This window comes from Choristoneura fumiferana, chromosome 4 (assembly GCF_025370935.1).
Source record: "Choristoneura fumiferana chromosome 4, NRCan_CFum_1, whole genome shotgun sequence".
Lineage (NCBI taxonomy): Eukaryota > Metazoa > Arthropoda > Insecta > Lepidoptera > Tortricidae > Choristoneura > Choristoneura fumiferana.
This window is the reverse complement of record NC_133475.1, coordinates 1,943,965-1,965,437: the sequence shown is the minus strand read 5'-3', so window position 1 is coordinate 1,965,437 and position 21,473 is coordinate 1,943,965. Positions and strand designations below refer to the sequence as shown.

At 38.0% G+C, this 21,473-nt stretch overlaps 1 protein-coding gene across 1 annotated transcript in view; it reads left to right on the top strand.

Moving 5' to 3' along the window:
• Positions 1-7,464: 7,464 nt before the first annotated feature.
• Positions 7,465-21,473, top strand: part of Ance-3 (angiotensin-converting enzyme Ance-3) — a 186,839-nt gene continuing 172,830 nt past the window's right edge. Inside the window, exon 1 of the mRNA XM_074086544.1 lies at positions 7,465-8,153. Coding sequence (XP_073942645.1) covers positions 7,557-8,153 — 597 coding nt within the window. The 5' untranslated portion in view covers positions 7,465-7,556. The remainder of the gene's footprint in view (positions 8,154-21,473) is intronic.

Genomic DNA, 21,473 nt, shown 5'->3' with positions numbered 1-21,473 from the left:
TTGTTTATCTGAACACTAGCCTTTGCCCGCGGCTTGGCACTCGTGGAATTCGGTTATCACGCGCTGTTCCCTCGGGAGCTGTGCATTTTCCGGGATAAAAAGTAGCCTATGTCACTCTCTGGCCCATAAACTATCTCTATGCCAAAACTCACGTCGATCCGTCGCTCCGTTTCCAAGTGAAAGACGGACAAACATACAAACACACAAGCACACACACTTTCGCATTTATAATATTAGTATGGATGGTTTCAGGCATGAAAGAGATCGTTCTGAAAATATATAGCCACCTATTGCGTACCTTGCAAAGGCGCCAACTTAGTTACATTATGTCCTATTATGATAACAGTTATAACCGCCTGCCAACTATAATTATTATTATAGTTAAGATATTTAATAGTCATAGTTCTCATCATTATGATCTAACCCTAATACTGTCACACATTTTTTTTTTTTTTTACTGGATGGCAAACGAGCAAGTGGGTCTCCTGATGGTCAGAGATCACCACCGCCCATAGACACCTGCAATACCAGGGGGATTGCAGATGCGTTGCCAACCTAGAGGCCTAAGATGGGATACCTCAAGTGCCAGTAATTTCACCGGCTGTCTTACTCTAACACAACAGTGCAAGCACTGCTGCTTCACGGCAGGATTAGCGAGCAAGATGGTGTAGCAATCCGGGCGACCTTGCACAGACAAATTGCCTTGCAATAACAAACATTTATGACCTAGTTATACATCTCCAGTTTATGTAAAACTGGTGTTTAATATTCAAGGAGTGGCTACCAAAGGCTTAATAAATCTGTAAGTAAATCTGTTTGTTGTAATAAAACTTCGTAAGAAAACGTGCTTCTTATTGTCGCATAAAGATTTGCTTTTAGGGTTTCGTACCAAAGGGTGCCACCCTAGGACCCTAAGGCTCCAGTGTCCGTTTATATGTTCATTGCAGTGGTATCTTTTAAATTTTGTCAGGTAGATTTGAGTTGATTTTCACAGTGTCTATTACTACAATACAATACAATACAAATATTCTTTATTGCACACCATAAAGCAGTACAAAAAACTTATGATATAAACACTTAGATTCACGACTACGATTGCTATAGCAAAAAATTACATAAAAATTAATTTCATATTCAACCAGGGACGATTTTACTATGGCATCCGACCAGGCCCTTCGACTTGCAAGAGAATCCAACTAGGTACCGTGTATACTAATACAGTTTAGTTGGCAATATGGACTAGTATCTAAAGTACTTAGTAAGTAATCTTTAGCAACACACGGAAAGGTTTTCCTTTGATAAACCTGGAAACAATATATGCGTACAGCACAGTATAATTAAGTATGTATGTATGCACATTTACGTATATTTAACCGTGGGAATCAGTCACAACTGCACAATAGGAAAATTGCGTACCGCGTGTCAAGAAGCCTTGTATGTATCTAGAGCTGATAATACTCGCTTTAATTTCACTAGATTTGTTGCTGCACTTAAATTGTACATTTGGGGTGATTGCTTGATACTATTTTTTTGTAAAATTACCAACACCTAGGTATTATAGGTATATTTAGTAGCCCTGAGAAGCCAAGCAGCATAAAAAATTGTATAGAAAACAAGCGTTTTTGAAATAAATATTTTTTTCTTCAAATATAATTACGTTCGATACAATAACCGACATTAATGCAAATGAAATAATTAATATTGGTTAGATTTTATTGCGTTCATTCGTTGCTTGTTACCACACTTTCAAACAAATAACGAATTTCTTTAAATCGAGCTATGATTTATTTGATTTTAAGTCTATTATTTAACCACAGACTTTGGTGAAGTAGTAAGGTTAATAAGTAGGCACTTAAGTACATACAATTCAATATCATTTCATACCTAGATTTTTATAATCACAGTACACCGGGTCACAATTTGTTTTGATGTTAATTATGTTTTGTGGTGGTAATAACATCTCTAGCATTGGCTACCGAGTTTCACGGCATATTCTACTTATGCAAACAGCTTGTAGATAAAGCGATATAGATAACGTTAAATAACAGCACTACGTTACTTGGGGTCTGCTCGCGTTAACCAATTACAACTATTGTTTACCTAAAGGCTCGAAGAACAATTGGCCGCTGTATCACAAAAATTACAAGTGATATTGGCTCTGTGCACGACATCAGCGCCACCTAGCGTCCGCAACTTTTTTGGCTCTGATACTCTGACGTTTTGAAATTTCATCGCGACGTGACAAAAATCAAACCTATAACGTATTAATTTATAATCCAAAATTACTTTGATTTACTATGATACTAAGCTCAGCGGTTGTTTTTTCAAAGATTTTATCCCTATACCGTGGGTTTTTTTTTGTTGTTTTCTTTTGTGTTTTATGTACAATAAAGTATTTACATAAATACATACATACATGTCGGGAAAAAAGGAGCCTAAGTATGTGTTATTCCAGACGTCCAGCTATCTATACGTACGGAGTTTTCCCACCCAATAACCCCAAAATTTTAACCGCTAGGAAAGGATACATACTTAACCCTGAACCTTGGCAGCGTATCTAATAAGATACATAATTTTAGATCATCTTTTTGTATATTTTTAAAGTTAATTTTGTTGCTATAATCCCCACGCTTGGCAGGCGGCTTGGGGATCGCAGTGTTATGCTGATGGTGTACGCAGCTGCTGCCCGTCTTCTGGATTTTTCCCTTAGTCGCCTTCTACGACACCCAACGGAATGAGATGGGGGGGGAGCTATTCTGGTCCGGCCACCCCACGGACGACATAATTTTTGGGAATTTCAATGGGAAACCGTGGTGGCCGAGTGGTTTGGCCTATGGCCTCTCAAGCAGAGGATCGTGGGTTCAAACCCCGGCTCGCACCTCTGAGTTTTTCGGAATTCATGTGCGAAATTACATTTGAAATTTACCACGAGCTTTACGGTGAAGAAAAACATCGTGAGGAAACCTTCACAAACCTGCGAAGCAATTCAATGGTGTGTGGGCCCACGTGGGAACTACGGCCCAAGCCCTCTCATTCCGAGAGGTGGCCTGTGCCCAACAGTGGGACGTATATAGGCTGGGATGATGATGATGACGGGATTTTTTAGCGAAATTTCGGAATTTCAATTTAATTGCTAGGCCTAATTTTACGGTAGCCAAGCTGCGGGTAGAGTCTAGTCACAAATACAGATTTTTTTTCTAAAATTTAATAGATTAATTATTGAATGGATTAATTATTAAGTAATTCAATGGTATGTGTGTAGTTCCCAATCGCTAGGATAATTCAATTATTTAGCACAATTGCGTAGTATCTAAGATGTAATCTTACTAAAAAAAAGTTCAATAGGTTCTTAGCCCTTAAAAAAAAGTTTGAGGTCTGCAGTGCGTTAAACTAGAAAATAAAACGAGGTCAACGTTTTGTCACGAAACGTCACGCCCTATTTCTTATCGTTATCAGTTCACTTTCACTCCACTATCGCTTGCTCTTTCTTTGGGTACCTTTGCGCAAGAAAATACGTAACATTGTGAAATAAATTTGTACCTATATTAGTTTCGAAGAACCAAAGTCATCGACGTAACTCCAAGAATACGCCAGTTAAAGTGCCAATGGACGGGCTACATCGCTCGAAGAGCAGATGACTGTTGGGGGAGAAAGAACCTCCGCTCTGTCCACGTGGTCCAACTTTGTCCTACCCATCGAACGACATCGAGTGGAGCCGGAGGACAAAGCGTTAGCAGGCTTTCCACTAGGTAGACAATGTCGTCCTGCCTAAGTGAATAGAACAAAATCGACAAAGAAGTCGCCTGAAGAATTCAACTGTGAAGCATTTACCATTACACGTAATAATAATAATAATAATAGAGCCCTTTATTCTGAAATTAGTTTTACATGTACCATCAGCCAAACATGTGGTCTACCACCCTAAAGTTGTTAATCGTTTGCATGTCACAAAACAATAATGCCAATAGACGTGTCTGTCAACCTGAAAGTTCGACTTTAGCGACATATTCATTTGATAGGAACTTGTTTAAAAATTGATAGACCACTTATTTGGCTGATGGTACACTACGCTAAAGTTTTTTTTTATAAATACACGTACAAAGGATGAACTTGTTTCTCTTCATGAAATGTAAATATGTAATAGTTTTCCATTGTTTTGTCATTGTATGATGTTGCTTCTTCAGACTAGTTCAGAAATAGAGGTGGCGTGAGATTTATAAATTCTCACTGTTATTCTGGATGAGAAACTTTTTCTAAATGAACTAAAATAATTTCCTAATTAGCAAGGAAATTATTTTAGTTCATTGATATGGACCTCCGCAAAGTAACGCCTGATTCAATAAACTTTTTCTATCTGTCTGATACACCAATCTAATATTAAGCAGAATAGAAATGTTATTAGATACCTAGTGTTTTAACCCCCGACGCAAAAAGAGGGGTGTTATTAGTGGTGTGTTGTCTGTGGCACCGTAGCTCTCAAACAAGGGCACCGATTTGAATGCGGTTTATTTTATTTGAAATCAGGTTTCTTAGCGATGGTACTTAGACATGTTTCATCAAAATCGGTTCAGCCGTTTTTGGGAGATTGAACTTTGAAGTGACAAAGTCGGGGTTTTCCAACTTTATGTTGGTTAGGTTATTGCTTTCAAAGTCCATGTGGTTTTTTCACGTCTACTGTTACACATACGCATAAAAAACAGTTATTATTCAGAGCTGCAAACCCACAATCCTTTGCTTGAGAAACCACAGGCTCAGATCTAACCACTAGGCCACCACGGCTTTTACACACTCGTGTCAAATCATTTCAACTTGATCACTAGTGTACGTTACATTGGGCAGATATAATTAGTAATATGTGCATTAAAACCTCCTGCACATTTCAAAAACATACTGGCTGAATGAACTTTCCGCTTTCTCCCGCGCGGCGGCGCCACCAGGAGTCTCGCAAAATTTGACAGCTCAAAATGTATGCCGGCCGGCGCGCGCTCTTTTAAATTATTTATAAAAAACTGTGAAAGTGCTGTGATTGTGTCTTAAATGTGTCCCTGGGACTGAGGAATAGAGCCAGAACAAACTGTAAGTGACCTATATCTTGCCCAATTCGGTTTTGCTAATTATTTCAATATTCAAATGTCGTAGTTCAAACATTTTGTGTGAAAGTGCTGCGATTGTGTCTTAAATGTGTCCCTGGGACTGAGGAATAGAGCCAGAACAAACTGTAAGTGAAACCTATATCTTGCCCAATTCGGTTTTGCTAATTATTTCAATATTCAAATGTCGTAGTTCAAACAACTAGAAAACAGTAAGATAATTTTGTAAGATTTGACGCGAACAACATTAAAAAGTAAATTAAAACTTGTAAAATGCATCCTTTAGTTTTGTTAACCAAGCCATGAAATGTATGTCAAACACACAGTCGAACCACATTTTAAATGCCGTTATCACCAATAGACAGCTCCTATAGCACTTAAGCGGCACAAGGGACTCTTACGCAACACTAAGTGTTACGTCTTGTTGTATCACTCATTATCATTTGGAAACTACGTCTCCTGGGGTACTGTTCCATATGTGGAACATTTTCCGGATGATATAAAGACGTGCTGGGGTGATACGCGTGAATAGAGAAATTAGTATGGATAATGTGGAAGAAGGTTAAGCTTTTCATTTAGGGCAAGCTCTTTTGCTGGTTGTACCTACTCGTGCTTTATGTTATGTTTATGTTGCACTGTCTACCATCATACTCGTAATATATACATATCCATATTAAAATTTCAATTTAATTTGAACACTGAAAGTGGGTGAAATTCAACTTGCAATATTTAAAGGCAGTTAATGTACTTGCTTCTTACTTGCTGCTCTTACACAAACAGAGAGAGATGGAGAAGTCTCGCAAAAGCCGCAACCAATCTTTTTTTTATTCGACTGGATGGAAAACGAGCAAGTGGGTCTCCTAATGGTAAGAGATCACCACCGTCCATAAACATCTGCAACACCAGTGGAAGGGGGGGGGGGCTACAAGACAATCCATGACCACGACCACTCCGTTAGGAGTGTACGACTGAGAAGAAGAATGTACTTGCATTGATAAGATCATTGCATCATCATATGAATGAGAGAACATCCCTGTATGTCTGTCTGCTACCTCTTCACGCTTAAGTCGCTAAGCCGATTAGAGGAAATATGGTATGGCAATGGTTTGAGACTATGGAAATTGATTGCTTTTCATGACATAAAAACTTTTGATCATGGAAAATTGCATAGTTCCCGCGGGATAATATTAAATGAAAGCTTCTAAAATATTGTTAAATTTATGTACGAGTAGCTTTGCTGGCGTGAAACTTGTTTTTTTTTTTCAATAAAAAATATACAGCAATTTTCGGAAACACAATTCATAATTATACCTGCCAAATACAGTAAGCTGTTAATGTTACTTATCATGTTAATTGTATATAAATTTATATTAAGCTCAAGCAGGATAATAACGATTTACATTTTTAATTACGTTCATTATTAAACTAACAAACATCAAATTTAAAAAGCTTCACAACAAACAAAACACTTAATTTCACAGCTAACCGTAATAATCCATTTAAACATTGTAAAAATATCAATTAACACTTTAATAAAGTACAATTCCAAGGATGAAACTTATTAATTACCGATTTACCACGCTTTGTGGCACATAATCATGTTCTATTCACTGCGTGGTAGCATTGAAATCACATTCAATGTCAGTTTCAGACGGAGTCAAAGGCTTTACCCTGTGCCAAATATGGTACGCTGCAAAATGTTTAGTTTGTGTGCGTGAAGTGATTTTTCTACAGTTAATTGTAGACACAAGGGTTTTATACAAAAAAGGGATGTTATAAATTTAACGTGTCCATTTGTATGTCTGTGTAGCTCCCAAACGGATGAATCGAATTTGATGGGATTTTTTATGGCTGATTTCTTTTGGTTATGCATTTATTAGCACTATTTTGGAAAAAGAAAAAAATTTTTTTTTGTTGTGCGATATATACTTACTATAATGTGACATTGGTCAGTAATTATTTTCAATCTATACATATTGTGACAAAAAGTGACTTGAAACTTTAAATTAATTACTTAAAAAGTGCATACAGAAATAAAATACATTTGAATAGTAGCAATTTTGCTGATTTTGCTATTGTTGTTATTCAAATTTAAACAGACATAAAAATTCAAATCACCAGAGAAATACAAATAAGCACTAGAAATTTGTATGATTTGACTTGCCAGAATTGACCCACGCATACTAACTGAGAAGGCTACAATTGCCTATAATGCTTGACAAAAACCCAGCAACGACTGCGTAATAATAACGTACCCCTAAAACCCTATCAAGCAAGTGCTTCATTTGCAGGTACTAAATTGATTACTTTGTCACACTCCATTCCCCTCCTTAGAACCGTCGTAGTATTATCGGCGTCGTCCTTCGTTCGACTCAGGCGCAGCTCGCGGTTCACACGGCCCGCGGCAGAAGCACAGTTGCTACCGCGACACCAGCACAGTACCACGCGTTGGTTGCCCAGCCAACCATGGCCTGTCCTCACAAGAAACTCACCACAACGTGGTTCCAAGTCAAACTGGTTCTATTCCTCCTACAAATTGCGAGAGCTGATCCGCAGCTGGACTTGCCGCCGCTACCCCAAGTTTCTACGCAAAGGAATTTCGGATACGGCTTATCCAGTACTCCTGCTAACTTCCAGTTTAGTACAGCTAGACCTGTATCAAGTACTCCTGGTGTATATCCAGTGTCTTCAACTCCTTATGATAATCCTAGGATAAGTCCTGATATAAACAACAATGGTTATCCTAGTGTCGATTATGGAAGGAATCCTAGTTCGACGGTGCGTCCGTATGATAATGATGATAGAATCGATGTGAACAATGATCCAAACTTTAGAAGAAACGATCCTAATTTTAGAAGGGATGATCCTAATTACGTTGGAGCTAATCCTTATGATTTCAATAGAGGGAATAGGATAGATGAAAGGGTCGAGCGTGTTAATTTGCAGCAAGTGAGAGAGTTCCTGGTTCAAGCTGATGATCAAGCTTCGAAAGAGTGCACGAACAATGTGGCAGCCCAATGGAACTTCGAGACAGAAGTTAACGATGCAACGCAACATGCTGCCGTGAGTACACTTTTTATTGGTTTTAGATCGTGCGATATTTTCTAATTAGATGCCGTTGGTTGTTATATTTACTTGGGAATAGAGAAACTGTGATTGCTGAGGCAATGTGACCCAATTTTTTAGCGATGTCAAAGACACCAAGGTTATAGAAGAATTTTAAGAGTTATTAAAAGTATTGAGTTGATGTATTTTATGGCCGTAGTCTAACATAAAACCAAATAGCCAGGCACTTTATTCATATCTTTATTATTTTCACGTATTGTTAATCAGGTATCTAAAAAACCGTAAGTAGATTGATCACACGAATGTTTAGGCCGGCAAGAAAAATCGTCAAAGTTGCATTGCATTGCTCGATTGATGACCTCATTTAATTTACGGCCTCGCAATGTATACAGTAAACTAAAGCAATAATTTTTTTTTCATACTTATTGAAAGTCGATTAAACACATCTTCATGAAAGATAAGAGTACCTACATAGCTGTTATATATTTACTCGGAACTTTACGAACAAACATCGAAAATTAAGACAATAAACCTAACAATTCAAATATTCTCTCTTAAATTAGTCGCTTTAGCATGACAGCTATAATAATTGTTAGCAACATTATTTTTAGACAATATATGTTTGTCCTACGTGTTATTTTATATCGTTAACGTTAATGACTTTTTGTTTAAAGATTAGCATCAAATAAACAATGCTTTGTCGCATGCCATGACTTGTTCTAATGGCTTGAGAATATGCCAGACATTATTGTTATATGCCTGCCTACATATCAATGAAAATAGCGGAATATCTTATGCCAGGAAAAATTGGCTAGGTACTTATAGCTAAAGAGTATTTGATTTATGAGAAGTTGTGCCAGTATTTAGCTACAATTTAGATGTTTAAAAATTTATCCGATTTATCCCTTTCCTTATGACTGTGTATACGTAATGTCTACGGAACCCTATTTTGGGCGTGACCGACACGCTCTTGGCCGGTTTTTTGTATGACTGACTAAAGAAAAAATACTTGTCCAATATTTTTGATAATTTCAATGACGGAATAAATAGAATAATATTTATACTACCCAATTGACAGACGCTAGATAGTCGTGCATGAATAATTTATAGCATTCAAAGTCAAATTCAATTCAGGCTATAACCACAAATAATAATAATAATATTATAATAATATCATGGGACATTTGACAACAATTGACGTAGTTCCAAACTAAGCAAAGCTTGTACTATGGATACTAGGCAACGGATAATCATACTTTTATATATAAATACGTGCTTAAATACATATTAAGCATCCAAGACCCGAGAACAAACATTCGTATTATTCATACAAATATCTGCCTCAGCCGGGAATCGAACCCGGGACCTCAAGCTTCGTAGTCAGGTTCTCTAACCACTTGCCTCCGGTCGACGTAGAATAGAACTTAGTGCTGCTGCTTAAGTAGCGTAGTGGAAAAAAGCAACCTGAGATATGTGTGCATAGGAGAAATTCGTGTCTAGACTCCTGTCCAGCGGTGGTGTAGGGGTTGTAGCACGCAGCACGGATTGCTGAGGACCTGGGTTCGATTCCCAGCGCTGGTCTCTTTTTCTGGTTTTTCTGTGCATCCATGTCTCAGTTTGTATTTTCAAAGTCAAGGTCAAAGTCAAAATATCTTTATTTAATTTAGGCTAAAACAAGCACTTATGAATGTCAAAAAAATCTACCACCGGTTCGGAAAAACCTCTATTTATCCGGCAAGAAACTCAACGAGGTAAATTTCTTTAAACAGATTTACAATATTATTAAATGATATCTATACATCTCTATATCTATACATCTTTTCGATATAAATAGAATAAGTAATTTATAACTAAGCACTTACGAATGTCAAAAAATCTATCACCGGTTCGGAAAACTGTTGAGAACAATCCGGCAAGAATCTCAACGAGGTATGTTTCTTTTTACAGATTTACAATGTTATTTAATGATATGTATATAATCATCAGATTTTTCTTCTACATTATACGTTTCACACATTACGTTTCGCACCATACCTTCACCACCAACGTAGAAAGTTTCCGGGTCCCATTGATCCCACAGAACAATGGTCGCGATATCTCGATCCACGTGTTTTTTGTGATAAGAGAGTGCTTTATTGTCTTAAACCTGCCTGCGCACGCGCAAGTGTGATCAATCAAGCAATCGATTAAACTAATGGTGACCTCGTTTTAAGTTGAGATGATAGGACAAAATCTCTAAGCATGCGCAAAAAAAAACAATATCTGACATTCCTATTTTTTAACCCACGACGCAGAAAAGGGGTGTTATAAGTTTGGCCGCTATGTGTGTCTGTCTGTTTGTCTGTCGGTGTGTATGTCTGTGGCACCGTATTTGAATGCGGTTTTTTTATTTGAAAGCAGGGTTTCTAGCAATGGTTCCTAGACATGTTTTATCAAATTCGGTTCAGCCGTTTTTGAGATATTGAACTTTGAAGTGACAAAGTCGGGATTTTCCAACTTTTTGTTGGTTAGGTTATTTACATATTAAAAAATTCCATCACTACTGTACAGTCAAGGGCAAAGATATCGACACGGCCAAAGTTGAAAAAATATGTATCATCATCCCAGCCTATATACGTCCCACTGCTGGGCACAGGCCTCCTCTCAGAACAAGAGGGCTTGGGCCATAGTTCCCACGCGGGCCCAGTGCGGATTGGGAACTTCGCACGCACTATTGAATCGCTTCGCAGGTTTGTGCAGGTTTCCTCACGATGTTTTCCTTCACCGCAAAGCTCGTGGTAAATTTCAAATGTAATTCCGCACATGAATGTCGAAAAACTCAGAGGTGCGAGCCAGGGTTCGAACCCACGACCCTCTGCTTGAGAGGCGATAGGTCAAACCACTAGGCCACCACGGCTACTAGGCCACCACGGCCACGGGAAAAAATATGTATACACGGCCTTAATGTTAAGTAAATAAAGTCGTGTATACATATTTTTGCAACTTTGGCCGTGTCGATATCTTTGCCCTTGACTGTACCTATTGTACCTCGCTATTTTACCGTTTTTGTCAAATTTAAAACCTAAAATTACAAAGGTTACTATTAACTAATACTAATCAGACCCGTGAAAAATGTGTCCGTCTGTCTCCCTGTTACAAAAGCCTAAATCTGAATCAAAGCCATTGATTTCGAACAAGCGTGCATCCGCCGCTCCGCTGCAACAATGGCCAACAATGCGACGGATATTCGGCAAGCTTCGGTGTTTACTAATCATTTCATTGATTTATACCAAAGTATGATAATGCAACTTTGAATGAACTAAATTTAAATCCGCCTTAAAGCCTTAAGGTCGCGGGTGAGCAAAGAAATGGGCCTCCGCAAAGTAACGCCTGATTCAATAAATGCAACTTTACCATAAATATCATGGGACACTTGACACCAATTTATTTAGTCCAAACTAAGCGAAGCTTGTACTAGGCAACGGATAAACATAATTATATAGATAAATTCCTACATACTTACTTAAATGCATATTAAACATCCAAGACCAGAGAACAAACATTCGTATAATTCATACAAATATCTGCCCCGGCCGGGAATCGAACCCGGGGCCTCAAGCTTCGTAGTCAGGTTCTCTAACCAGTTGGCCATCAGGTCGTCAAAAAATCTCTTATTTTTCTTTTACTTTTGTCATAAAGTAAGGCCAATAATAAATAAATGAATATAACGGGACAGTTTAGACCAATTGACCCAGTAGTGGCCGGCAATGCATCCGTAATTCAACTTATGTTATGGGTGTCCATGGGCGGTGGTGATTGCTTTCCGTTAGGTGACCCACTCGCTCGTTTTTCTCCCATCATATGTCCAAACTAATTAAACGTCCAAGATTCGCGACCAAACATCATCTCTATTATCAACTAGCTTTTGCTCGCGGCTTTATCCACGTGGGATTCGGTTATCGCGCGCTGTTCCCTCGGGCCCAAGTAGCCTATGTCACTCTCTGGCCTATAAACTATATCCATACCAAAAATCAAGTTGATCCGTCGTTCCGTTTCGACGTGAAAGACGGACAAACATACAAACACACACACACTTTCACATTTATAATATTAGTATGGATATGGATATCTGCCGCAACTTAGGATCGAACCTGAGACCTCAAGCATCGTAGTTAGGTTCTCAAGCCACGTAATGTTGGCTATCCGGCCGTCTAAGTTGAATAACAAATTTCTAACAAAAAAGAGTAAACAATTCATAATCACATCTGCTTAATTTTTAATCATTGGTAAAAAACAAAAGGTCATATGACAAAAAAATTAAAGGACCAAAAAAACATATCTCGACCTGCTTGACCTACAGTTTGGTTCCCACACTTGGATCGGTCACAAGAAATAAATGAATATTGATAACAATTTTTTTATTGTAACAATGTGGCATGCAAATACGATGGACAAAAAGTGTAGTCAGCAAAAAAATTGCATTAAATATGTAATTTTACACACACACACACAAACATCACGCCTGTATTCCCAAATGGGGTAGGCAGAGCACACGAAACGTTACCGCTTTGGAGCCACTTTTAGCAATTTTAGGTTTTGACTCGTAGCAACATTAGTTCAGCGACTTTTACTAATAATGGAGCCTTTAGATTTTCCTGTTTTCATACAAATTAAATACTACAATCAATAAACGCCATCCTAGAACACAACTGACGTCTCCTGTCATGCTACAAACATCAACCATTTTGCTTTACATTGCTTCTTCTAATAAAATTTAAAGTGTAATAAAAATTAAATAACTAATTATTTTTAAAAGTCGCTGAACTAGTTGTTCATTTTGACGAGTATGATCTTTGTTTTAACTATTTGCTCATATTACTGGTGTGTGCAAAGTTCCCAATCCGCACTGGGCCCGCGTGGGAACTGCGGCCCAAGCCCTCTCATTCTGAGAAGAGGCCTGTGCCCAGGAGTGGGACGTATGTAGGCTGGGATGATGATGATTATGATGATTACAGGCCACACCCGGTATACGTCCCACTGCTAAGCACAGGCCTCCTGTCAGGCTGAGCTTGGGCTGTAGTTCCCATATGGGCCCAGTACGGATTGGGAACTTTGCAGACAGCATCGAATTTGCTTCGCAAGCTTTAATCAGCGTTTTCACCAGAGATGTGCGAGGATGTGTTGCATGGAATGGTTTTTCATTAACCATTAGATACGCTTCATTTACCTCGCCTCGCTCCGCTCAGCTGTTTCCACCAGAGATGTGCTGTGCCAGGATAAGTAAATGAAGCTTTCCTATTGGTTAGTGAAAAACATATCCCTCGCAACACACCCTCGCACATTATTGGTGGACACGCTGCTTTACTGTATTCTTTATTTTACCATAGGTTTTTAGATGAAAGAAACCTGCATCCAGCTACAAAGTATTTAAATAGTACCTATGTTTGTATTATTGTAGTATTGTAGTTTATATTACCTTGTATTTTGTCGGATTAGTTCGTATTTATATTGCTTTTTCAATTATCTTCAGTTAACTTCAGTAAGCTAGTTGAGAAGGCAATATATATAAGAAGTTTTCGGACAAGATACGATGGCAAGACATTGTACACTATATCTGTCTTCTACTTAATTAATAAACATTACAGGTAAAATAAAGAGATGCCCACACACTTCGGAAATGTGATGTTACTTGCATAACTAATTACTTCTACAGTTTTTGACTATGATGGGCAATGGCAGTCATTGACCACAAAACTCATTGGACAATCAATCATGTACAAAATGGCGCGTTAAACAAAATGGCGGAAATATCCTTGGTATTGTCACAGATTCAGGTCAGTCTACAGATTTGTGGACTTAATTGACGCGTCGATTTTTATTCCATAAGAGTCGCATCCCGAAACTTTAAAAATTAACATAGAAACTTTGAAAATAGCTTAAATCTCGGAGCATAGAAAGTTTGAAACTAAACACATAAACTTTGAAAATGCCCGGATTTGAAACCCATTATCATTAATATCATAATAATAATAAAAGTCATCAATGAACTAAAACAATTTATTTGCTCACCCGCGACCATACGATATCTAAGTTTATGCAAGATATGCGTGTTCAATGCAGTTACTCCACCTCCACACTGTAAGAACACACACAAATCACACAAACCCATCTATCACCACCAAATTTGCGGGTGCACCATGCGGGCGAGCAAAGAAATTCTTTTAGTTAATTGATATGGACCTCCGTAAAGTAACGCCTGATTCAATAAATTTATCATCAATAGTCTTAGGGCCTGTTGTTTGATAAGTAGTTAAACAAACTAATAGTTAAACTGTATGGGAAACATAACAATAGTTAACGCATTTCAAAGAAATTTGACTATTAGTATCTTTAACTACTGATCAAACAACAGGCCTTAATCTCACTAGTTTCCTTTAATTAATCACAGTTTCAAAAGTACTCAATACATTTTTGGATTTGAACCCACAATCCTCTGCTCGAGGCCATAGATCAAGCCACTAAGCTACCACGCTTATGCAAGCAAACCCGAATCAAATTTGTCTGAATCATTTCAGACCTTTGATTCGGAGGGCAGTTCCGCCATTTTGTATTTCATAATACAAAATGGCGGAACTGCCCTCGGTATTGTGACTTAGGGTTCTTGTTCTATGTATAGAACAATGCGATATCGCTACCCAAGGCCGCGTATTGTATGGGTCATTAAGCGAAGGATAAGCGCACGCATTTTAATTGAGTGACCATTGCTGGTTGTTTTAATGGTTGCTTGCTTTTTGGGCGTCGAATAAATGTGGTGTCTTCTCAAGACGCATTTCAATGTTATTGCAATAACAATCATCATTATCATAGTTGTCTCTGCCTTATATACGTTTTACTGCCGCACATATTTAGGCCTTCTCTCAGATCAGCGAGAAAGAGAGAGTGAGATTTTTTTTACTTAATACATGAAAAAAATTAGAAAACCTACTCTTTACTTCTGTCTGTTGTAAAGGTTGACTGAGAAGATCGCTCTTCAAGTTGCTATCTCCCGTGTTCCTGAGAAAAATGGTCTTGACAGACCAACGGACAGACAACAAAGTTAAAAGGGTTCCATTTTGCTGCACTCAAGTACAATTAGTCGACTTTGCAAGTCTATTCCGCTACAGTGGAATTGGACTTTTAGCCTTTAAATTAAGTCAATGACCTTAAAAGTAGCAATGAGAACTTATTACCCAATGATTGGGCAAGTTTCAGAGGCAGTTCTTTTAAGTTACATTGAATATTCAGCTTATTTAAATTTGTATTCAAAAGTCAATTAGCTTTTGCTCAAAGCTCCTCCCATTCAGTGACGTACGAGGCAACTATATAAAGCATGTAGACACCATGTGGTTGAAAAAATTGGTCAATACAATTTGTAAATGAAGGCTTCCGTAACAATAACAGTGCGTACGAGTATATCAATAGGTCCAAGAAACTGAAACACCTTTTATAACTATGTACATGACTTTACAATGAATAAATGAATATGAATATGAATGTCGTTTATGCATATGTAACCTATACCTACTATACACACCTGTGAAGAAATTAAATGATGAGTGTGAAGTTCTCATTCCGCACGAGCTCGCGTAGTAGTATGAGTAGTAGTAGTAGGAACTACGACCCAAGCCCTCTCAATCCTCCTGAGTTACCTTTCAAAAACCAAATCAACAGTAAGTACTTATTATAACTACCAAATGTACTTTACGAAGTACAAGTTGTTCCATGAAAAAAAAAACTTTAAGCATTTCGAAATAATTTTGAAATGAATTAATTAGAATCGGTGACTTTTGTCTTGCCATGGTTTTAAGCACCGTATCTTTGAAAAGAAATCATAGCCTCATGAGTGGTTATGCCATATAAAGTGGGACTTATAAAGGCCAAGATGATGATGATAATCTCCTAGTCGGTACACTCTTGACCAGTCTGGTCGTGATCGTCAGTTGTATCAGAAATGAATCTTCATGACGACTTTCTTGGGACTCGACTCGACTTTCTCAGAAGTTCGTAGTTGGCAATTTACAGGCATCTGAAAAAGAAAGAAAGAAAATATTTTATTTATAACAGCAGTGACACACTACACAGCCATCATTGAGTCCCATCCGGCTAGTTTACAGCCTTTAGTTTTAGAATTTATTAAAAGTCACCTCCTAGCTCCTCTGACCCCCACGCCCTAATTTTGTAGATTAAGAAGTAAACCGTTGACCTAAGCCGAGGCAGGCATATTTTTGGGGAATAAGTTTGTCCGCAATCCACAAGAACCGACTTTTCTTTCCACCCCATATCCCAAGGGACAAATATCAGTTCGCTTTCCAGCCCGACTCCTCCAGTCCGGGTCATGTAGTCGCCATTTATGGTGGCACCTCACTTGGCGTTGTATATTCGAGTTGCGCTACACACGACACCTTCAGCAATGGATACGTATTATAAAACTGGATACGCCACGATGATAATACATCAGCAGAGTTATAAATATGTCAACAATTATCTGGTACCCTCAGCGACGATGATGTCATCAACATATAGTGGTTCTTGGCGAGATACGGACTCCAAGCATAACCGCAGAGTGGACAAAAGGATCAATAAGGATAACAAAAAGTTAAATGATAAGCTACTGCGTGTAGACAGTTTGATACGTGACGACATTGATAATAGTTTTTGTACCAACTTAGAATTTATTTCATAGTGTTGTTGATTTTTTTGCAACGGTATTGTTCGTCAATGGATATTTTTTAGGAAGTAAATTAATAAGTTTTTTATTGCGTTTGATAGACTTAATATTTAACTGTTGTGGTTTATTTTGAGTAATTAGACTTACGTGACTGTTATTTTTTTTATTAATGGCAGAAAAAGTCAGGCGGTAAATGAAAAAAACAAATTAATGAGCTGATTTAGATGCTGTTTTTTTTTAAATTAATTTGCTGGCTTTAACTCGCTCAGTATTGTTAAAGCATTAGCTAATGATGTTTTATTTTTACCCACCTGCCCGAAGGAGGGTTATGTATGGAAGTATGTTTATTTCTTGGTCCTCTCTGTAGCCTAAACAGGTAAAACTGTCGGAGTGACGATTTAAAAATTATGTCCGTGAAAAAATAAAACACGGAGGAGGATTTTTTTAATTATAACAATATGGGTATCAAATTAAGGCTGATAATGTTACACTTTTACTACAACAATCGGGACATAAGATAACTCACACGCACACATTGTGTAGTGGTGGTGGTGTCGTGACCATGACTATTGTTGTGGTCGAAACGTCGAGTTAATTATTACTAGTTGTTTAGCGTGTTAACTCCTGATCGTGGTAGTAATCATAGTGAAAATCACTAAAGTTGAAAACAATAAAATAATTTTACGTTATAACACTTTTAAACTAACCTTTTTGCAAAAAAAAAAAGTATAAAGAAATAAAAAAAATATAGCCAAGAGATGCGGGTTCGTACCTATCCCATCCGGGGCACCCTTTACACTTTATACCTAGTACCAAGAGATAAACACTGTAATATAAGTAACAGCTATGGTAATAGTAAATGTTACCTGACTTCAGATTATAGTTTACACTGAGACAAGAGGTATAATGACACCATTTTTCATGGCATCTATTACGTGAATCATGCGCATACAAAGACACGCAAAGGTTTTTCTAGATCGACACTTTGTTAGTCACCTTATGTCGTGTTATTTTAGTGCCGATATTATCGTATTTTCAGTTGTCTGAGTTTTTCTTCAGATTTTTTCACTTCCCTTTTCTCAAAAGTACAACCACGCAGAGGCGGGGCCCGTCGTTAGTTATCTTATGTATGTATTTTATTTGCGGGCAACAGCTACTTTCATACTAATTTTGTAAAGCCTTTTTAACCCCCGACGCAAAAAGAGGGGTGTTATAAGTTTGACAGCTATGTGTATCTGTGTGTCTGTCTGTCGTACCGTAGCTCTTAAACGGGAGGAGCGATTTGAATGCGGTTTTATATTTGAAAGAAGGTTTTCTAGCGATGGTTCTTAGACATGTTTTATCAAAATCGGTTCCGCCATTTTTGAGAGATTGAGCTTTAAAGTGAGAAAGTGGGGGTTTTGCCAACTTTTTGTTGGTTAGGTTATTTTATTAGCATTCACGATAAACAAAGTCGAAATTCAGTAATGCGTACAAGTACCTATCACATTCGTGTTTGAGTATGGAAAATTTCAATCTAATAGGTCCAGTAGATTTGGATCATATTTGCTGTGACGAACGAACAAACAGGCAGACAAATACACGTTTTATTCTATTAAGGTTCCATTTTGTCAGTCAGATCCACGGATCTTTAATATAAGGGGAGATTTCATTACATAAAGTCTCAATCTGAAATTCCATTGACTCGATTTCTTGTAACCTTGATGTACTCTTCAAGTTTTTCAGGGTTGCGGTGACGTAATCAGAGTTCTACTTATTGCTCACGATTCGCCGGCTTGCATTATTATGTCTAACTATAGTATTGTTAGGTGAAAACCAGGGGACGGGGGGGAAGCAGAAGCAGGTTCGGCAGCCTGCAATGAACGGCGTTGACTTGAGAAGCCGCGGTGTATAATCGATAGGGTTAGTTATAAATTAATTATTAATTTTATTATTTATTCATTTATTAAGTCTCGGCCACCTGCTGCCATTTATTATAATTACGTGGACGGTGTGCTTACGTGCCGACAGTGCGGGCGGAAGTACGTTCACAGCTAAGATAGGCTATGTAAGCCATCTTAGAGCGCATGAGCACCAAATAACTAACTAGGAGTCGAGGTGGTCGCCATGGCCGAAATCGGTCGGATCGTCATCATCATCATCATCATTTATTCCAAAACACGCATTGCATTGCTGATGTGGGTGCCAAGACTGCCAGGCTGAAATGGGACTGGGCAGGCCACGTCAGCCGTATGGAACCCAATAGGTGGGCTAAAATAGCCACAGACTGGATACCATGATAGATTTAAGTTTTGCAAAGTTATATAAATAAATAAATAAAACCACGGACTTTGGCGGCGTGGCAGACCCAGGCGTCGATGGCGGGATGATCTGGACCCCTTTCTTTGCAGCTGGTCTGAGATCGCCCATGCAAGAACGGGTCGAATGGAGGATGCCGTCCAGGGGGGAGGTCTTTGCCCAGCAGTGGGACACCTAGATAGGCTTTTATATAATAAATAAATAAATATCACGGGACAATTCACACCAATTGACCTAGTCCCAAAGTAAGCTTAGCAAAGCTTGTGTTATGGGTACTAAGCAACGGATAAATATAATTATATAGATATATACATACTTATATCCATATTAAACACCTAAGACCCGAGAGCAAACATTCGTATTTTTCATACAAATATCTGCCCCGACACGGGAATCGAACCCGGGACCTCAAGCTTCGTAGTCAGGTTCTCTAACCACTAGGCCATCTGGTCGTCTAAATTGTACTGATAATAATTAATAATTCAATCTCTCTCTCACAAACAAGCTAAATGAGATAAATAAAATAAATAATATTAATCATTTATTCAAACATAAGGTTGTACAAACACTAGAGGACAGAAATGTTTCTGTCAACACTAAGAAATTAAACAATTTGCACAATTTAAGTTGTTATAACTATGATCTCCAAACTAAGCAAAAGCCTGTATCTTGGAGCATCAGCGTTCGACGCGAATTCGGCGATGAAAGGAACCATTACCTGTAAACTTTCTGTTTATTTTATATTAACTACAGGTAAAAGCAAAAAAAAAAGAATACAAATATTATTTTAAGAAAGTTTCGGTTCTGTATTGAGACTACTTTTGTTTATTTGTTTATACTCTTTATTGTATAAAAAAAGGAAATACAAAAAGTTACAACAACAAAAAAGTGCTTAGTACAAGGCGGACTTATCCCTGAAGGGATCTATACCAGTCAAACTTTGAGTGGTACCTACTTTTCCTCCACATGTCGCTAAAAATGTGCATCCTTTATATACCTAAATAATTGAGACACTTTTTATACAAACATTAAACACTTAACGCGTCACTTCTCTCAACGATATCTATTCATCTCGCCCACACTATTTTTGTCCCGCTAATTGACATGCAAAGCCGATCCTGACCTTTACTTGTCTAACTTGCAAACCGTACTACAAAACCTAATTAAATCACTAGCCCAACGTATTAGGGTTAAGAATCGATTGTTTAAACAGCAAAATAACTTGGTAATTTTTCTCTACTCTAAACACTAGGATTTCGTTTGTAGTCATTTTTATTGCTGATGCGTTAAGGTTGGAAGTTTGGAGGAGGAGCTGTATGTGGGTTTGTTAATTTGTTTGTTTACGTGCAAATGAGTTGTTTAAAGAGAGAATTGTGCCATTCATTGACAGCTCGGATGAATGGCTACGCGACTGTACCTTTGTTCGTAAACTTGAACTCGTTACGTGCCAAGAATTGTTTAGCACCATTGTACTGGATATTGTTTGCTTTTAGTTTTTCTTGGGCATTGCTGTGATCGGTCATTTTAGTTTTTATACGAAATGATGTTATGACAAAAAGTTTGCAGATATGTAAAGGAGGTTTTTTCCTACGAGTACCTTATCCATTGCGATAAATAAATAATCTATTTTAAGTGTTTATCGTCCGTTGATGACTAAGATCCTCAATCATGAAGAACAAATAGACAGAGAGAGATCAATTGAAATATATCCAGTGTTTGTGAAAATAACATTTGATGATGATGATGACGATGTGATCCTGTTATCCCTCACTAGGGACATAGGGCTCGTAGTAGAGTTTTTCATTTAGCTCGATCTTGCGCAGCTTCTTCCAGCTCTTCCCAGCCGAGACCAATTGAGCCAGCCTCCTTCTCCACTGATCGCCTCCACGTGGTCCGAGGACGTCCTGGCCGTCTTCTGCCAGTAGATTGCCAACGGAGACCCTGCTTGGGCAGGTGATTATTCCACCCTCGAAGCGTGTGTCCAATCCATCGCCACACCCTTGTCAGAATTTTTCGGTTTACTGACATAACACTGGGAAAATATCATTTACTTTGGTCTATTGTCTAGGTCTTTTTAAAGGTTCAATAGATGACGGTACTAACTCACTAGTGTATGTACCTAACCTTTTTAAACCACTTTTCTGCAATAACCCATTTATTGAGCAATCAACTCAATCACAGACTGAGCTAGGAAAATAAATTATGGCTTTTCAACCATACTTGTGGTCGTGTTTTCAATTCGCGTGATACTTTTATTTCTCTTATGAAGCTAGCTTACTTTTTATACCATGACAGGTGGGAGACGCGGCGGGGCAATGTTCCAATTCTCTCCT